The sequence below is a fragment of the Propithecus coquereli genome, unplaced genomic scaffold (genome assembly GCF_000956105.1).
Source record: "Propithecus coquereli isolate 6110/MARCELLA unplaced genomic scaffold, Pcoq_1.0 Scaffold253, whole genome shotgun sequence".
Lineage (NCBI taxonomy): Eukaryota > Metazoa > Chordata > Mammalia > Primates > Indriidae > Propithecus > Propithecus coquereli.
In genome coordinates, this window is record NW_012148097.1 from 3,204,114 (window position 1) to 3,223,208 (window position 19,095).

Here is a 19,095-nt window from a genome sequence, read left to right on the forward strand (position 1 = left end):
GTGCTCAGCCTATGTTCATTAACTTTAAAAAAAAAAGAAGGCAAACTTCACATTTTCATATCTTACAAAAGCAGTTTATATCAGAGTTCTATGTGTAACAAATAAAAGCAACTGTTTTAATAACTAAAGAAATTATGGTTTCAAATCTCACAAATTGTACATATACTTCCCTTTTCTAAAGACCTGATGAACTATTACTCATGTCATTTCTTCATTAAAATAAAAAAAATCTTTATTTTACTTAGAATAGTGATTATTTAAGAGGACTGATAAAAATTTCACTAAAATCACATACCTGAACAATCGCTTGCCTTTGGATTCTTCTCTGTTCTATTAGGGCTTCTTCATCTTCTTCCTCTACATCAAAGTCTTCAAGGCTTTAAAAAAAAGCGCAAACATCCTTACAGATTCTAAAACCATTAACTCTTATACATTTCAATATCAAAGACTGGGAAATGTAAGTATCATTAAATTAGAGCAAAGTCTCAAGCCTTATTACTCTCATTTCTAAACTGTCTCACTTGCCTGGTTTGGAATCCAGGCAAGTAATTTAACCTTCCTTTGTCTCAGTTTTCTCCTCACTTATTTCATGGTACCAAAATTAGGAACAAAGGAAAGATCTCTAAGTTTAAAAAAGACATTTTGGTTCTTCCATGACCTTAATAAAGTCATTTTACCTATTTGGCCTCAGTTTTCTCATCTATAAAACGAGGGCTAGGACAGTTAAGTAAACTGCTACCTTTTCTGGATCACAGAAACCTCTGAGAACTCATGAAAGCTACATCCCCTTCCCTATCAAAAATGTACATGCAAATGTTTGAAGGAGAATGTGGCTCTCTACCCCAAAACATTGCCGCTGACCCTCCCCACTTATCCCTCAAAGACCTCCACAATCTTTATGATGCCTCCCAGTGCAACCTTTTCTGTGATCCTACCTGCCAAATGTTCACTTAAGAGGCATAAGCAAACTACACTATGACTATACCAGATCTATATAAAACACCCTTCCCCTACTCAACTATTTTAATCTCCTACGTTTATTCAGGATTTCTCAAGCTTAGCACTACTGATTTTTTGACATGGATAGTTCTTTTTTGGGGAGGTTACCCTATGCATTGTAGGATGCATTATCCCTGTCCTCTAGCCAAGAGACAACAACTAAAAACGTATCCACACATTGTCACAATATTCCGAAGGAGGCAAATAACGCCCTGTTGAGAAACACTGCTCTAAATGAGTCTTATTTATTTTTGAGATATTCCACCTAGAGAACTAAGTCAGCATCTTAAAAATTTCCCCACTATTTTATCACACACTGAAATGCTTCTCCATTTTCATATTGTAATAGGGACACCTACCGCCAGAACTTCAATTTTAAGTATGTATCACCTGACACAAAATGAAAAATATAAACTTTGTACAGAAATTTCCCTCCTAAATCTCTTGGTAGGACTAACATATCTGGGTTCCTAATAAAAACAAAGAGAAGACTCACAATAAAAGGATGGCCCAGGAGTCACTCGAGCTAAAGCCGAAAACCCTAAATTCAGAAAACCGCTAACTCTGCCACATAACCAACACAATATGCACAAAAGATTAACTTTTAAATTCAGGACCAAATTAATGGATTCACTTATGATATTCAAGTGGAAATATTTAATGACTTTCAAGTCAAATAGGACTTGTCTAAATTGCCAGAATGAAGTTACAGAAAAGTTCTATTCTTACTTATCATCAGATGAAGATTCTTGCTCAACTTTCATTCCTTCGGAAAGACTTCCTTTAAATTTATCTTCCTTTACTTTGCTTCTGCTCCTTCGTCTACGACCACCCCGTGATCGAGACCGCCTTCTCAAGCGTGATCTGCTCCTCCGACCTCTGTCCCTATTTAAAGAAAAAGACATTTTTTAAAATGTCAATTAAAGTGGGGGAAGGCATGTATGTATGGGGGGTATGGGATACATAGGAACTCCTTTTGCTCAATTTTGCTGTCAATCTAAAACTCTTAAAGGTCATTTAAAATTTTTAAGTAAAATAATAATGTCCGAAAGATTGACATAATCAGCTTTGCTGAAGATAACTAAAACACAGCTACAGTTCTTACTAAATTTTAAACTAAAAATGCTTCCCATGAACATGCACTTAAATGTAAGCTCTACGGGAATCAATATCTGATGTTCTTTGTATTCTTATAGCACCAAGGTCCACAGAAAGATACTGGAGTCCGGGAAGAGACTGACTACAAAGGGACATGAGGCAACTGTGGGGTGATGGAAATGTTCTCTAGCAAGACTGCAGTGACTATGTGACGTGTGTGTCTATCAGAATTCATACAACGTTACACCAAAAGGGGTGAGTTTTACTTTATGTGATATACAATTTTTAATGAACTCGACTTAACGAAACCTTACCAAAATGACAGTATAAAAAACACTTAAAAAGAAAATCCTGAGGCAAAGAGAATTTTAAGAGCTATGACAGCATAGATGTCAATGAAATCTTGAAATGTGCACATTGGATGGAAGAGTAGTAACAAATCAAATTGAGCTGAACACTAGTCCAACAGGAACAGACGAGGTAAATCAGAAATAAGTCAGTGCATGTTACAACGCCCCCAGAAACTGCAGGAATTGGAGACACCTCACCCTCTGAAACATGGAGTGTGAGGTAAAAGCTGAAAACAGAATTGCTTGAAAGCCTTTAGAAACAGCCAGACTCTGTAGGTTCCCCTCCCCAACTCAGTGGAAAATGCCAACCACTCCCTTCACATCCTAGCAGAACACTTGCAATTTACTTTCCACAGAAGTGTTGGTTGTTATAAAAACTGGTACCAGATGCTGGGAGACACTGTACCAAAAATAGAGGGATTAAGGGGACGTTTACATTATGAAAGACCAGAACTCTACTGGCAACCAGTTCTATATGCTCCCTCAACTGGAACGGAGAGGATTCTCAGAAATTTACTAGTCTAAGAGAAAACATCCAAAGTCATTGATATCAAAAAATCTCTATCTGATTATCCTGAAGTGATAGCCACTAATTGACAAGTTCTACACTGTCACAATTGAAGAAAGCTTCCATTCAGCCTTCTCAGTGCCTAACTATTAAATCAGAATAGGCAGAAATGAAGGATCCAGCTGTTTGAAGAAAGTCTTCAAATGAAAAGGTAGATAAGCAGCAAAAGGAATCTGGGAAGAAAAAATGTAGTACAGAGAAAAAAACTATAAAGAACAAAAATCACACAAAATAAACTCAGTATCATCTGAGAAAGAAAGAATGCTATTTCCAGAAAACATGAATGTTATTTAAAAAACAGAATAAACAGCAAACAAGGTCTTAGAATAAAAAAAATCTACAAGCACAGAAATTTAAACAAATAAATTAAATAATCAATAGAATAGTGAGAAGGCAGAATGAGAAAAATCACCTAGACTGAAAGTAGAACAAAATGGGAAACATGAAAGATAAGTGAGGAAAAGTAAGTGAAATATAGAAGGTCCAACTTGGTGGGGGGTAAGGTGGGGGGGAGGAAGCAATGGGGAAGAAGCAAAAAAAAAAAAAAAGAGAGGAAAAAAAATTCCCAAAATAGAAGGCCATAATCTTACTGCTATAAAGGGCCTATCTAGTGGCCAGCAAAATAAATAGAAGAAAAAAAGCCACACACCAAGGCACATTATACTAAAATTTCAGAACACAGGACATTTATTATAAAGAGAAAGGGATGGGAAAAAAAGCAAGTCCTTTAAAAATGCCCGGGAAACAGAATAGGACCTTCTCAATAGCAATACTGGAAACTAGAAATCAGTGAAACAACGACTTCAAAATTCTCAAGGAAAAATGATTTCAACTTAGGACTCTATTCCTTTCCACATCAACAATGAGAATAAAAGGCATTTTTTTAGAGATATAAGGTCCCCCAAAATGTTCTTTCCATGTGATTTTCTCAGGAAGTTATTGGAGATGCATTACCAAAACAAAGGAATAAAAAACCATGAAGACACTGGACACAGGAAATGGATTCACAATGCAAAAGAGAAACAAGGAAATACCAAGATGGCGAAAGGAAAGCAAACCCACAAGGATAACTGCACAAGCAGCCTCTAGAAATCAGTTCGGAGCCAGCAGACTACGAGCCTCAGGAGGAAGATCCTCTCTTTCTCCCCTATTTGCTCAGCAATGACAATATGCACATGACTAAAATAACAACTATACTGACTCCGGAAAAATAAAAAATGTGATGAAATTAGGCAAAACAGAAACATAGGTGAAGGATGGTATTTAAAAAAAGCCCTAGTTGTCCAAAGTATTCTTAGACTATGCATTTCTATTTCTAGGAATGTGGTATACAAATTCTCAGAGACATGTAAAGATGGCTACAATATGAGCCTTTGGTATCTTTTAAAACTGTGTTCATGTATTACTTCCATTAAAAATGTTAAAAAACTGACAAATGTCCACTTACGTTTTAGGTTAAAATATTTAATGTATATGTGATTTTAAAAAATGATTCCCTGCTTTAAAAGCCTTTTTGATTAACCAACTAACTATGGAAGTATATGTGCTTCAGATAAAATGGTTTCTCTGGTGAATTAAATAGGTTTTTGCCCAAGAGTCTTCAGGAAGTATCAATATATGGAATATAAGAACATTATAAAACTATAGGACACTCACTGGGCTACATATCTACTATCCCTATGTCTATCTTGCTAGTTAGAAAAAATAAAACAAAAACCCAAGCCTAGTTCATTTAGTATTTATCACTCATAAAAGAGAGAGAAAAAAGTCCTACTTTTGAAAGATTAATTTAATTGCATTTTTAATGAGCAAGGATTTGTTTAAATTTGAAGAGAAAACTATATAAAATAAAAACCTATGGATGTGGAATAGCACATGCTGGTAAAAAGAAAGTATGGAACTACAGCTATAATTTTTCAGAGAAAAATGTCTAAGAGAAAAACTACCAATTGAGCTCATTGGAGCTTCAAAAACATTCAGAGTTTAATGAATTAAAAGGATATTATATGTAATCTATTTTTACCTTCTTCGAGGAGACCTGCTTCTTCTTCTTGGAGACCTGCTACGTCTGAGTGGGGAACGAGACCTCCTTCTAATGGGAGATCTACTTCTTCTTCGGGTTGGAGACCACCTATTGATGGGGCTGGCATCTTTTGATCTTTCATGTCTACTGAGGATATCATCTCGAGGTCGTGTTCTTAAGGAGATCAAATGCAAGTTAACAGAAAAATAAATCAAACTAAATGAACTATACGTGTGAAGAACATCTACCTGTAAGAAAAGGCACACTAGCCTAAAGAAAGTAAATACCGATTAGTATGTTTTGTAACAAAAAAATTCAGATAACCACAATGACATTTTGGAGTCATGGTAGACACACAATAAAAAGTCTTATTTCCTCTGATTTCATAATTTGAAGAATTATTGAAGGTTATTCATATTGTTAAAGACACCGTTTCTAATTTCAAATACACAACTCAAATAAAACTTACCCAAGTAATAATACTCCATTTTCCTCAACACTAGGACTTTTTTCTTTCACATTTTGACATTTCTGCAATTAAGAATCTTTTTAATGTCAATTAAGTATAATAGCATCTTACAATCAACATTAACCTCAGAACTAAGGAAATATCTCTGTCTCTCCTCCTCAAAATCAACTTTTCAACACCTGTTTCACAAGTATATTCCAATAAGATTTACTCTTGTGTATTATAATAGGCCTTTCTACAACTTAATTTTTTAAAATAAGTTTTGCATATTTTTTAATGTTATTCCAGATTTTAACAGAACTATTCAATCTGAAGTCAGATTGTAAACAGGTTTGTCTCCACAATTAAATAACATTGTAATATTTCCCCCATTTAACAAAACATAAAAATACAACCTGTCTTATATGTTTGAACACGGTGTTCAGAACCTAAAAGAACTTTTTTCTAATCTAGCCAAAACGAGTAAAGGTAGACTTAGACTCAGACCTATAGTGGTTATTTCTTGGCAGGGCCATCTGAGGAAATTCTTTTATTTATATATAATCTGCTCATGCACTGTTTCAAAAGCAAAAATATAAATGGATGAGATAAAGTAAAAGAGTACAGAAGGAATGGAGTGTTTGTTATATGCTTAAATGCGATGAAAATAAAAATGTTCGACCTCACTAGTGACCTGAGAAATTTAGACTAAAATAGTTTTTTTAAAAATTAAAGAATAACAAAATGATACTACAAGGTGTTTTGGTAATAAGGATTTGGGGAAAAGGACAGTTCCATACAGTCATGGAAGTACAAACTGGTCTAACTTTCCTAGATGGAAATTTGGCATAACTTTCCAAAATATAAATGTACATACCCTGAGACTTTACAAATTCACTTCTATGAATCTGTTCTATAAAGAAACCTTATACATAACCAATGAACATCTTTGCAAATAGTGTAAAACTGGAAGCAATCTAAATTTTCATGTTTCAACAAAAAAACGATTATGACATATCTATACTGAAATACTATAAAGAATGAGAAAAAACATCTGTATGTATTGTCACAGAAGTGTTTCATGGCAAAAGGAAGCCATTCATTAAAATGAATAGTATAACTCTACTTGTGTTTAAAAAAAAAACAAACCCCTTATATTCATATAATTATATGTACACAGAAAAAGGGCTAGAAGGACATAAATTTCTTAAGAGTAGTGGAGGGATAAAGTGAGCAAATTTACAGATTTCTGCATTATCTAGATTTCTCTTTCATTGGTATGTACCACTTATATAATTTAAAAAATATTTTTGTTTCAAATACTCAGCTTTAGTCCTTAATAAACTCCTCAGAATTTGCTCTTCTACCAAAAGCAAACTGAAAGACTACCAGGATAATTAAGAAACACTTTAGATAACAGAATCAGTAAAACTAAAAACTGCCTTAATGTAGAAAGCTAAAGGAAAAAGAGGGTTATTTCACTAACAATGCCACTTAAAAGTAAAGAATCAAGAGTCTCTCAAAACAGAGCACTTTGGAAAGTTTATACCCATATGTAGAAAACATTAATATAAATACAGTAAATGGCTAAAAATTCATGACATCTTTACTAGTATAAGTCAACATTCTTTTTTTAAAGAGATGGGATCTTACTCTGTTGTCTACACTGGAGTAGAGTAGCCCAATCATAGCTCACTGTAGCCTTGAACTCCTGGGCTCAAGGGATCCTCCCACCTCAGTCTCCTGAGTAGCTAGCACTACAGGCGCAGGTCACCTCACTTAACTAATTTTTCAACTTCTAAAGTAGTTTAGACTGGTCTAAAGAACTTCCTCAAGTAATTTAGTTCTATGATCCTAGGTAAATTATATAAATTCTCTATTTCCTCATTTATAAATTAGGTATGAGAGCCCCCCCACCTCATGAGTTAAGATAATCACGAGGACTTATGAGAAAAGAACTGTGATAGATCGAATGCATTATTCAAATGTGAATTATCATTATAATTGGTACAAAATAAAATCATTTCTTACACTATTCTTCCTAAACTTAAGAGATACTTTTCTCAACAATGAAATCATATGTACTTGTGATACAGTTTGGGATGTTTGGCCCCTCCAAATCTCATGTTGAAATATGATCCCCAGTGTTGGAGGCAGGGCTGAATAGGTGTTTGGGTCTTGGGGGCAGATTCCTTATGAATGGGTTGGTGCTCTCCCAAGATAATGAGTGAGCTCTCACTTTATTATAGCTGGTTGTTTAAAGAAGCATAGCACCACCTCCTCCCTCTCTTCCTCCTTCACACCATGTGACATGCCTGCTACCCCTTTGCTTCTGCCTCGACTGGAAGTCCCCTGAAACCCTCAGCAGAAATAGATGCTGGCATGAAGCTTCTTGTACAGTCCGCAGAACCATGAGCCAAATAAACCTCTTTTGTTCATAAATTACCCAGCCTTAGGTATTTCTTCTGTAACAACGCAAAACGAAGTAACACAATTAGTAACAAAACAATGTCCATTTTAAGTTTAATTATATTTTGGGGCCAAAAAAGTTAATATTAGTTCCATTTTATATTGTTAAAATTCAAAATCATGCAAATGCAAGAGAATAAACAGATCACAATCTTTAAACTGATTACTCCTCCCCCCTTTTCAAAGTTAGGAGTTTCAGCCTATACTGTTCAATGAAGTAATAATTCTCTCTGCACCCCCCTCCTGAAGATTTACCAGCCAAATTACTTGGAATTAAAGGAGTGATTTAGTAAATTAGATACTACATTAAATCATGAACAGGGGAGGGAGGACGGGAAGTGACTCTCATCGAGCATAGTATTTGTAAAATACCCATTATCAAAATACTCACTGACAAAAGTGTAGATAAATAGTTAAATGGACTGGATTGTACTTAAAATTATTAAACTCACGTCCACAAGTTCTAGTTTTCCCATTAAAATCTGGTGCATTAGTAAAAAAATTAACATTTTATAAACAAGTTACCTTGGAGAAGAAAGTCGTCTCCTCTCTGGTTCTCTTCGTTTTCTTTCTAAGGATCGGCTCTTGGCCCTCCTACCAGGAGACACAGTTCGAGAGGGTGATTTGCTCTGCTTAGATCTTCTATCGTTTACAAGTGGAGATCTACTTCTTCTTGATTTATCACGTTGTTTTGGAGACAGACTCCTTCTTTTAGGACTACGACCAGGTCTTCTACTGGGTGATCTATTTTCTTTCCCAGATGAAGCATCTTTAGAGGGAGATTTAATTGGTTTCTTTTCTTTATCAGTTTCAGACCGTTTTGATTTTCTCTCTTTGGACCGTGACCTTCTGTCTTTGGATTTACCTCTTAAGTCAACTGGGGATCTGGATTTTTTACCTCGATCCCGACTTCGTTCATTTATAATTGGGGATTTTTTCCTATCTTTTGACTTGCTTTTATCTTCAATTTTAACCTTATCATCAGTAGGAGATCTGGCCTTCCCAATTTTCTCTTGAGATCGCCTTCTAAGGGTAGGGGATTTTGATTTTCTTGCTTGATCTTGAGATTTACTTCTTTTGGATGGACTTTTAGACTTTTTCCTCTCCTTTGACTTGCTCCTAGTTGTTTTCTCTTTAACTGTTTCAATACCTGCCTTACTTTTCTTTTTATCAGACCTATGTCTAGTCCGTTCTTTGGATCTGCTTTTACTTCGTTTTTTTGCAGTATTTTTATTGTCCACAAGTTCAAGTTTCCCCTTTGTACTTGAAGATCTAGTACTAGACCTATTTCCATTTCTTGTCTTTTCATGAATCTCACCCTCTTCTTCAGAGCCAGATTCATAACCTTGTAAAATGAGCCCCATCCCAGACTGGACCTTTCCTTCCATTAACTCATTATCAAGTTCAGCTTTAATCAAGGCTCTCTGTTTTTCTAAGTCTTCTAGCAAAGCTAAATCATCAAGTTTAGTTCTTTTTGCTGGAGACATACCTTCTTTATCAGAAGCATCAACAACTTCTTTTCTTTTGTGTTTCTTATGTTTATGCTTATGTTTATGTTTTTTATCCTTGTCCTCTTCTGAGGAATGTTTATGTTTCTTATGTTTACTTCTGTGTTTATGCTTCTTTTTTTTGTGACGACTGTGTTTATTTTGAGATTGGTCTTCTGACACCTCTCCATTTTCTTCATTTATACTCTTCTCAGAATTATCAGCATCTTCCACCCTATATATGTACCAAACACATTTTAAAATCACATCATTTAATCAAGTATTCAAAGAGTCATAAAATAACAGTAATGATAAAATGCATCTCAATATATAAAGTTAATCACTAAAATTTTTTCAGAAGAGCTCATTTATTTCAAGTGTATGGCAAGAACTAAGTTAGATGGTGATATAACTTTAACATGTTTCAATAGTTGAATTCACATAGCAAGAGCATTAGAGGAAATACATAACGCGGTGAGGTTAAAAAAAATTATAGTACAGTAAAACCTTGTTAATGCTGATTTAGTTAAAATAGTCACTCAATAACTTGATTTTTAAGCCAGCATTTCCCACACATACTTTAAAACAACGAAAAAACTCATTTTCTTTCTTTCTTTTCTTTAAGAGACAGAATCTCTCTCTGTCACCTATGCTGGAGTGCAGTGGCCTGATCATAGCTCACTGTAACCTTGAACTCCTGGGCTCAAGCGATCCTCCCACCCCAACCTCCTGAGGAGCTGGAACCACAGCTGCACACTACCACACCCGGCTAATTTTCTAAAAAAATTTTCTATAGAGAACAGGGTCTCGCTATGTTGCCCAGGCTGGTCTTAAACTCCTGAGCCTCAAGTGATCCTCCTCCCACTTCAGCCTCCCAAGGTACTGGGATTACAGGCATGAGTCACCACACCCAGTCCCATTTTCTTTTTTCATAAAACATATCAATACTGACATATACTGGGAGACTAATCTCCTTTACTTGAAATCCAGCAAACCTGACATCTCTAAAATAAACCTTGCAGGTCATTTGGTTTTAGCAGATTTCATCTTACATCTTAAAAAAAAAAAAAAATCTCTAGAGCCAATACTAAGCTATATACCAAATAAGTACTCAATCAATGTGCCCGGTAGATGATGTTGATGATGCTGACGGTATAAACACATCCCCAAAGGTTAAAATTTCAAAGAGAACCAGCCAGGAGTTAGGACTCTTGGCCTGTCGATGTCATTAAGCAATCATGTGACATTAGGTCGACTCACACGGAAGGGCCTTTTGCAGGTCAACAGTCTAATATCAGCAATTTCATATGGTTCAACCCAATATTTGTTCAGCAAGTTATTTAATCTGACTTTCAAATGAGAAATTAGTTCCCCCAAATATGTTAAAACTAATAGGTGCTATGCAAAATATAATTAAGTAAACGGGGTTCCTATGCTTAAGTGGAATTATGTTGAGTAAGAGTCTACGATTCTAAACTACTTTATCAGCTCTTTGATGTTCAGTAATCCCAGGTTAAACAGCAGTTCAGAAACATTATTTAACTTTTCCCTTTAAAGTCACTCCATAATAAACCATCACATTCTAGAACATGAGTCCAAAGGTGACTTTAAATTACCCAAATTCAGACCTTCATACTATTTTTGGAGAAAGATATAAATTATTTTGTCAGGCCTTCAAATTATACACACCTATACTTATTATTAAGTATAGTATTTGTGCCACATACTATAAATAGCTCCTCGCAAATGAAGAAATCATAAATCTATTTGTCAATTTCTTAAAATTTTCTAAAAACCACCAACCACATGTAGGCATTAAGCCAGGTAGCAGGAAAACAGAGATGTTCAAGACCAACATCAGCCTTCCTCAAAAAAACTACAGTCCGATGGGAAAGGAAGTCACGTGACATTACCACCAAACACTGGAGAAGTGCAACGATAAAGACACGAATAAGGGCATCATGGGTCCACTGAGGGATCACCTACACTCACTTGAGAATGGTCAGGTCTGTGTTTTGTAGATCACAGAAAAAACCTATTTGTTAAGCAGGGACTTTGGGGGAAGAGAGAAAATGTTAATTGAGAAAGAACATGGTTTAAAAAATAAAGGTTGGATAGCAGTGTCCTAGAGAAGGAGTAAGGAATTAACCAGAAGAGGTAAGGGGCATTTCAGGTAGAGAAAGCAGGTGACAAAAGACAGTTTTATATAGCAAACCACACGCAGATAGGTGTCGCCAGGGCACTAAATTCGTGAAAGACACTGGTCTAACAGAGGTTAAGATTCCAAGTGATTCTGGGAGTGAATGGTCGAGACAGAATTAGAGGATCATTGGAGTCAGAGGCCAGAAACTGCAAGGTTAGGTTGCTGGTTAAGTTATCCACAATGACACTGGTATTTTTGAGGATTATGGCAGTAGTTGGGGTCTAGAGTCTGGACCACCAAGTATATTGAAAATCTCAGTCTTCAACAAACTTGTTGGGGGTAGGAGGAAATGGAGGTATGACTGAGAAGTTACTGCTGACAACAATGAGGGGGGATGGAGAACACAAAGCCACCACATAACATCATATTCAAAGAACTTCAATTCTGGGGAGTCAGATCGCCAGTCTCCATTTCTGGTGCCACGCAGTGTGGGAAAGGAAAAAGTATTAAAGAGAGATGCAGAGGAAGCTGTGTCCTCTGGTGAAAGTCAGGCTTTGGTTTGGGCCAGCTTCTCTCTAATGGAGTATGAGAAGACACAGGATAAACATGGTAGTGTTCTCTGGATCATTAATTTTTCTCAAAGACTTGGAAAAAGTAAATACAGTATCTTGGTATTAAAAAGCACCAACAGTGCTCTACTATGGAGGGGGGAAAATTACATAGATTTAAGTAAAAGATCCAAAGACATTTTGACTTTATTTCTAATAGAAATACCTATTTCTAATAGTTACCCTCATACAGGTAACTAATCCCCTTCCCCAGTAATCTCTCACTCCATAAGCCAGAAAGTGAAGTATGTCTTTTTTTCCTGAACCTTGACTTATATGGTAGAAAAGTTTGAGAAAAATTAGGATAATTCAAGTTATGAAGCTACGTATGAAGAATCTTTCTAAAAAGTGAGAATGATCTAAGTTTTATATATAAAATTCTAGTCGCTAAGCTAAAACTCAAATTACATAACTGTCCTCAAAACAAAGAATAGTTGAAGGTTAAGCACTCTCCAGAGCCACACTGCCTGGGTTCAAATCCTGGTTCCATTACTTAACTAGTCGTGTGACCCTGGGAAGTTTAAGATGCCTGATTCTCAGGCATTTCATCTACAAAATGGATAAAATAACAGTACCTACCTGAAAGGGTGTTATAAAGCTTACATGGGTAAACAGATATTAAATGCTTATGACAGTGCCTAGCACAGACCAAGTGCCCCCACCAAATAAGCTGTTATTATTGTATATATGCTGGATAAATACATTTATTCACAACAATCCCGTGGAACTGACAGGGCTAAAAGAATGTTATTTTGAGGAATACTGTCAAGAGCACCTGGAGTCAAACTACCTGGTTTAAATGCTGACTTCAACACGACAAAGCTATTGTAATCTTAAAGAAGTTGCATCCCTATGCCTCAGTTTCCCCAGCTGTAAAAACTGGGGAAATAATAGTACCAACAAATCATAGGTTTATCATGATAATTAGATGAGTTCATACTATAAAAGGCTCCCACACTAAGTGCTCAAGAAATGTTGTCTCTCCATATGACAGATGGGACTTTGAGGTTCAAGGAGGTTTAAGGGTTTAAGCCAGTCAGAAGGCTGGTATTACATTCCAAGTTAGTAAAAACCTCTTCCATTTGACTGAAGATGCTTTCAAAATGTTAGATTATGTCACTATTCTTCATGAAACTTGATTATTACTTCCTACCTTATTCAGAGCAAAAGCTAAAATCCTTTACAAGGCCCTATACTTACCTGTCCAACCTCAATACTCTGAACCTACTACTCTACCCCTCCACACTCACCCTGCTCCAGCTACACCACCTTCCCCGCCCCCCTCCTCCCCACCCCCCCGGGGCTCTTTTTAAAAAATCTACCCATCTGCTCATGAACACACCACCCACCTTCCTTGGACAGGTATACTCACATCTCAGGGCCTTGGTTCTTATACCTGCTGTTTCTCCAGCTGGGAATGCTTTCCCCAGATACATGCACTGCTGGCTCCTTTGGCCTACCTTAGGTCTTTGCTCAAATGTCACTTTCTCAGTCAAGTTTTACTGGTCAATCCATTTTAATTGCAACCCCCCACCCCACCACACACATATTCTCCTTCTGAACTTAAAATTTTTCTCCATAGCAATTGCCATCCTAATATAATTCTTGTTTGTCTCTCCCTATTATAATGTAAGCACTATGAGAGAATTTTTATCTGTTTAGCTCATTGCTCCATCTCTAGGGCACAGAAGATTATTTAACCTATCACAGGTACTGAGTATTTTATGAGTCAATGAAATGATGTATACAGAATAACATATAAAAGCTGTATTCATTAGACTTAAAGCTGGTTCGTACTACCTATTATAGACCTAGTGCTTGAAAGTTAAGATTTGGTTTTGCCACTTGAAACTCGGACTTGGGGGGGAGTGGGGAGGCAAGGGCAACATACATAACCTAAAATCTGTACCCTCATAATATGCTGAAATAAAAAAGTAAAAAAAAATAAAAAAAGATAAAAAAAGATTTGGTTTTGTTTAGTTATATCTCAGCTCAGTTATATCTCTAGTTCTTGACAGTGCACACATAGTAGGCACACACCTATTTGCTGAAATCACAATACTCGAAATTATTTAATTAACTCCCTTTCCAAAGAAAAATCTGCTTTTTGAATCCTTATCTTTTCTATTGCTTTCTAACAATTTTAAAAAGTCTTAGGAGTTTCATTCAAAATTCTTAAGCGTTTACCCACAGAGGAAGCAACTTCCTTCAAAAAATAAAAATAAAAAAAATCTAGCTCCTAGAGAGAAATATATCATGATGCCAGTGTTGCTGTATAAGAGTCATTCCCATGAGTGACCCATTTCTATCATAATTTAATGAATATTATCTCAAGAAATAATGAGTAGGTTCCTAATAAAAATGCTATAAGCATCTTAGGGCCAACTAGCTTAACCTTAATAAACCTAGAGTTTATTAAGAGTTCTCTTTCAGTGGGACTAGGCATATAGCAAATCTTTACTGGCCTCAGTTGATATCTCAAAGCAAATTTCATAGAAAATTAAAACTGAAGTCTAACTAGGTAAATCAGGAAAACTTGAAACAATGAGTCAATGGTATAAAGTGTTACACACAATGAGCTTGTGCTAAGACAGCTAAATTAGGTTCATTATCAACAACTTTCTTTTAAAGCTTTAGGAAAAGGTTTCTTGTTAAGAAACAAGATGGTCTTCTTAGAAATGTTTATACTGACAATAAATATAGGCTATATAAATCCCATATATATAAATGTACACTGTAACATTTACATTTTACAATTTAACATTACACATTTAGCAAGTAGATGCATATACCAACTTGTACACATTTGTCATAAAAAATATTTACAGAGAATCTCGAGTACTGGATAAGATCCTTCAGAACACATTACTTGGAAGCAAAGCTGAATTAGAAGTGCAGAGAATATGGGCGCTTAACGGTATCTGTTCATTAGTGTTGTTTTACCCTTCAAACAACCTAGGTCTTAGGGCATTTGGCACAATGAAAATAATCATGAACAACTTTAAAATAATATAAAGTGTGAAATCGCCAACCACTAATGTTATTTTAACTTCCTCTTTCACATACTTTTCCAAAGAATAGTCCTGATGAATTTATCTGGAAGACATTCAATTTATGCTCTGGAGACACAGAGAACTGATTAATTCAAATTTGTGTATGAATGAGATACTTTTCAAGTTAGACAATTAATTTTTTTAGTGGTGAGCTAAGCTAAGTGAAAGCCACTGCGCTTCTTTATCATACTTTTTTTTTTTCAGGGAGACAAGGTTTTACTGTGTTGCTCAGGCTGGATTCTAACTCCTGGGCTCAAGCTACAGGCGCATGTCACCACACCTGGCTTTAAAATATTTTCAATACAGAATGTAGATGTAAAAATTATAACGGATTCAAAAGGCTAATTAGTCTTAAAACAAACCTCCCCTCTGGTCACATCTTTTCTAAATCAGGTGTGGGAAACTAAGTTTTAACAAATTAGAGATGTCACATCAAAAAATGGTTCTTTCTGAGACGGTGTAAAGAAATAAAAATGATTCCAAAGTTCAAAGGCAATTTAAAAAAAAGCTGCAATGTATAGTGGGAGGCCAGACAGCACGATAGTTAGAGCAGGGGTTTAGAATCGGACTGCCTGAGTTTAAATGTGTCTGCCACTTAGTGTAACCTTGGGAAAGTTACTTAATTTCTCTGTGTTTCAGTTTCATCATTTGTAAATAATGTAAAAATAACAGAATCTACCTCTATAGGACTGTTATAAGAATTAAAGCCTTCTGAAAGCTTTTTATATTTATTCTAAATTTTCTATTTTGAATAGATTCCATATAACTGTAAATTACTCATTACCCTCTAAAGAACAATTCTAGACACTATATTTGGGCAGTCATTAGGAGCAGCATGCACAGTACTTGCTTTCACGTCAAATGTATTTTCTTTGTTAAATATTTTCAAATGAGTGAACATGGGACACATACGAACCAAATATTCATTTACATTAAATGTTCTGTGGGGAGGGGAGAGGAAGTTAAACGTTATCTCAGTGTTATTTATACTGCAGGGGCCTAATATATATATCTTTTATTATTTAAATCTAGTATTATTTGAATATAGTATGTGAATAAAATATGGCTGACCCATTCCTCAAAATGAATCTGAACCGTTTCTAAAAATCAAATAAATGGACATAATGCTACAGAACTTTTCAGATTAGTAGAATATTTAGCTGTATAGCACGAGATCTGTACTGTGTTGGCATACATGCTTTAACTGCCACATTGTGGACCTGGGGAGAAACAATAAGAGGCTAAATCTAGCTTCAAACTTTAGAATCCATTTGTTCACTGCTAAGTCACACTGTGAAAATAACAAAGCAGCTTTGAAAAGCCCTTAATGAAAAACTTTGGTATAATTCTCTGCCTAGCTGAGTCAAGCAGATGAGTGAGGAGCCCAGAACTGGATGCACAACAATGAAGTGTCAGGTTGTCCGGTGGCAAAGATTTTTCCTGTTTCTCAGTCACAAGCTGCTGGGAGACTATACCTCTTTCCTAAGATGGCTGGAAACAAATTAGATAATGCAGATGCAAAATATGGTTACTAGAGGAATACTGTTTTAAAATCCATTCTCTTTTTTAGGTTCTTGTTTGAGTTTTTCCAGCATGAACATGAAAAACAAAATACTGCTTTCAGTTAAGCAACGGTTAACCCTTGCAGCATATGCAAGCATGTTTCCACTTGGCAGCATGGATTCCTATATTAGCTTAATTACAGACACACAGTGGTTTGGCAGTAGCTAGCAATTCCCACTACTTCTTCCACTCGTCCTCCTAAAGAAGGACTATAAACGCAGGCAAAAATTGCCAGGCCTCAAAACCAAGCACTCTATCTTACTTTGCCTCAAGTTTGCAAGTTGGTAAATAAGCTGCCAATAGGCGGGGGGGGCGGGGGGGGACCAAAAAGAAAAAAAAAAAAACCGGGGGACTGCTGGAGTGAGGAGTACCAGGTGGGAAAATGAAGTATCCCACTAGCCACAGACTAGCTCCAGGATGGTCCAACAGTGTGACCCTAGCACCCCTTCACCTCTCTGCTTTCAGGTCCTCAAGCTGACACTAGTAGCAGGACGACCAGAGATACTGCGTGACGAAGACTAGACTTCAGGCTTGTCCCACCTGGCACCAATGACCCTCATGTCCCCAACCCCGACACCGCTAAGTGCCGCGGCTAGGGAGCTCCGCTTGGTCTCCGAGGGAGTGAAGGCGCGATTTCACTGCCGCGGCAGTCGCCACGCGCACTGGACCTGTAGAGGCCGCTCGCGCCTACGCCTCCCGGGGCAACGACGCGCGGCAGGCCGCGGCCGCCTTTGCCCCAACAGCCGCGGCCTCTTGGAGAGCGAAGCTCGAAGGCCGCCCGCCCGCTCCCCACGCCTCCCGCCCCATAACGCATCGAGCGGGGAAAGGCAAAGTTTGGCTCTTGCCCTTAGGCCTGAACTTTCCCGCCCGCCCGTGCAGGTCTCCGCCGTTTCCAACTCGACAGTCCCCCGGGCTCCAGCCTGCAGCCCACTCACAGAGACTACTTACTCTGGCTGTTCCCGCAGCGACTGAGTCTCCGTGGCGGCCATCTTGAACTTCCTGACTCCTCAGCGGCGGTGGCGGAGGCTCCCGGGACGGCGGAAGCTAGTGGAAGTGAAGGAAGACGGAAAAGAGCTGCCGCGCATGTGCCAACCGCGAAGGCAAGAGCGGAGTTCTGAGTCCGCGCTAAGAATCCGGATACAAAACCCTACATCCGGGGACGGGGCGCAGAGCGTCGTAACGCAACTTCCGGGACCATCGGGGCGGTGCCTGCTAAGGGTTACGCGCTGGTGACTGGCCTGGCTTAGAACGCGCTAGTTAATGCTAGAACCAGTGGATTAGTCCCGGAAACCTGCTGGAGAGGGGAGCAAAGAGAGGGGGCTGGCGGTATCGTGTGGGCACTTCCGAGAACTAGTTCGTTATGGCGGCCAGATTTTGGGTAAAAATTCTCTTAAACTAGGGCAAACGAAATGATAATTTTACTCCTGGACAGTGTGAGAGACACAGTAAATGCTTAACCACCTCATTAGGTAGTTCAAGTGAAGTGGCATTAAGGGAAGGTGTGTAGAAGGGCATTTAAGGATATTGGAAAATTAGGGCTGTACCTCGAACGTAAATGTCTTTTAATATGAAACTACTGTACGTTTATTTGAAACCTTTGAACATCTTTTCAACTTTTGCATAGTCCAGGGATAACATGATTCAGGAATCGTTAGGTTCATTGTTTCTGTAAATTGAACTTTTAAGTAATATTTTTTTTGTCCAAGTTGCTTTATGAAATTTTGTTTTTCTATAATGACTCTACAGTAATGGGATTAAATGAAATATTGTAAGGGAAAACATTTACTGGCTCTTGGAGGACTTTCAGTACAAGAGTTTCTTACATTCCGCTAAAAAAAAAATATATATATATATATATATATATATCTTTCTCTGCACTCTGGAACCTAAAAACAGGGTAAAACTGAGTTCCTCTGGCTTCAAACCTCAGCAACCTTAGCGCCTATTATTCTGCTCCACCTATCCTTCCCCACACTCAGGATGCTTAATGTCTACATAGAGCCTAGGCCTACTGCAAGATAACGTTGAGGTGTGAAGCCAGATTGTGACTCAAGTTTAGACTTGGGCAAACCATTCCAGTTTTTTAAGAGTATGTTAAAAAGTTTCAAAAAACAGTGCTGGCAAAAACTTCCTTTACAAAATTCTCACCTAGTTCACTTGCACAGCACTACTAGTTAGGACTGTGAAATAAGATTTGTCAAGGATATATCCCAAACTATGTTGCAATTGTAGTTTTTGAAAAAGTGGGGCTTTCTGAAGGCGGAATTAAAACTAAAGCATCCACTT

General features: G+C 37.2%; 1 protein-coding gene across 1 annotated transcript in view; it reads right to left on the reverse strand.

Moving 5' to 3' along the window:
* PRPF4B (pre-mRNA processing factor 4B) overlaps nucleotides 1-18,023 on the reverse strand; it is a 34,034-nt gene extending 16,011 nt beyond the window's left edge. Inside the window, exons 1-5 of the mRNA XM_012646992.1 lie at nucleotides 17,758-18,023; nucleotides 8,481-9,677; nucleotides 5,039-5,212; nucleotides 1,729-1,884; nucleotides 296-377 (exon numbers count right to left, since the gene is read on the reverse strand). Of these exons, the coding sequence (XP_012502446.1) occupies nucleotides 296-377; nucleotides 1,729-1,884; nucleotides 5,039-5,212; nucleotides 8,481-9,677; nucleotides 17,758-17,798 (1,650 nt within the window). The 5' untranslated portion in view covers nucleotides 17,799-18,023. The remainder of the gene's footprint in view (nucleotides 1-295; nucleotides 378-1,728; nucleotides 1,885-5,038; nucleotides 5,213-8,480; nucleotides 9,678-17,757) is intronic.
* Between the last annotated feature and the right edge of the window lie 1,072 nt (nucleotides 18,024-19,095).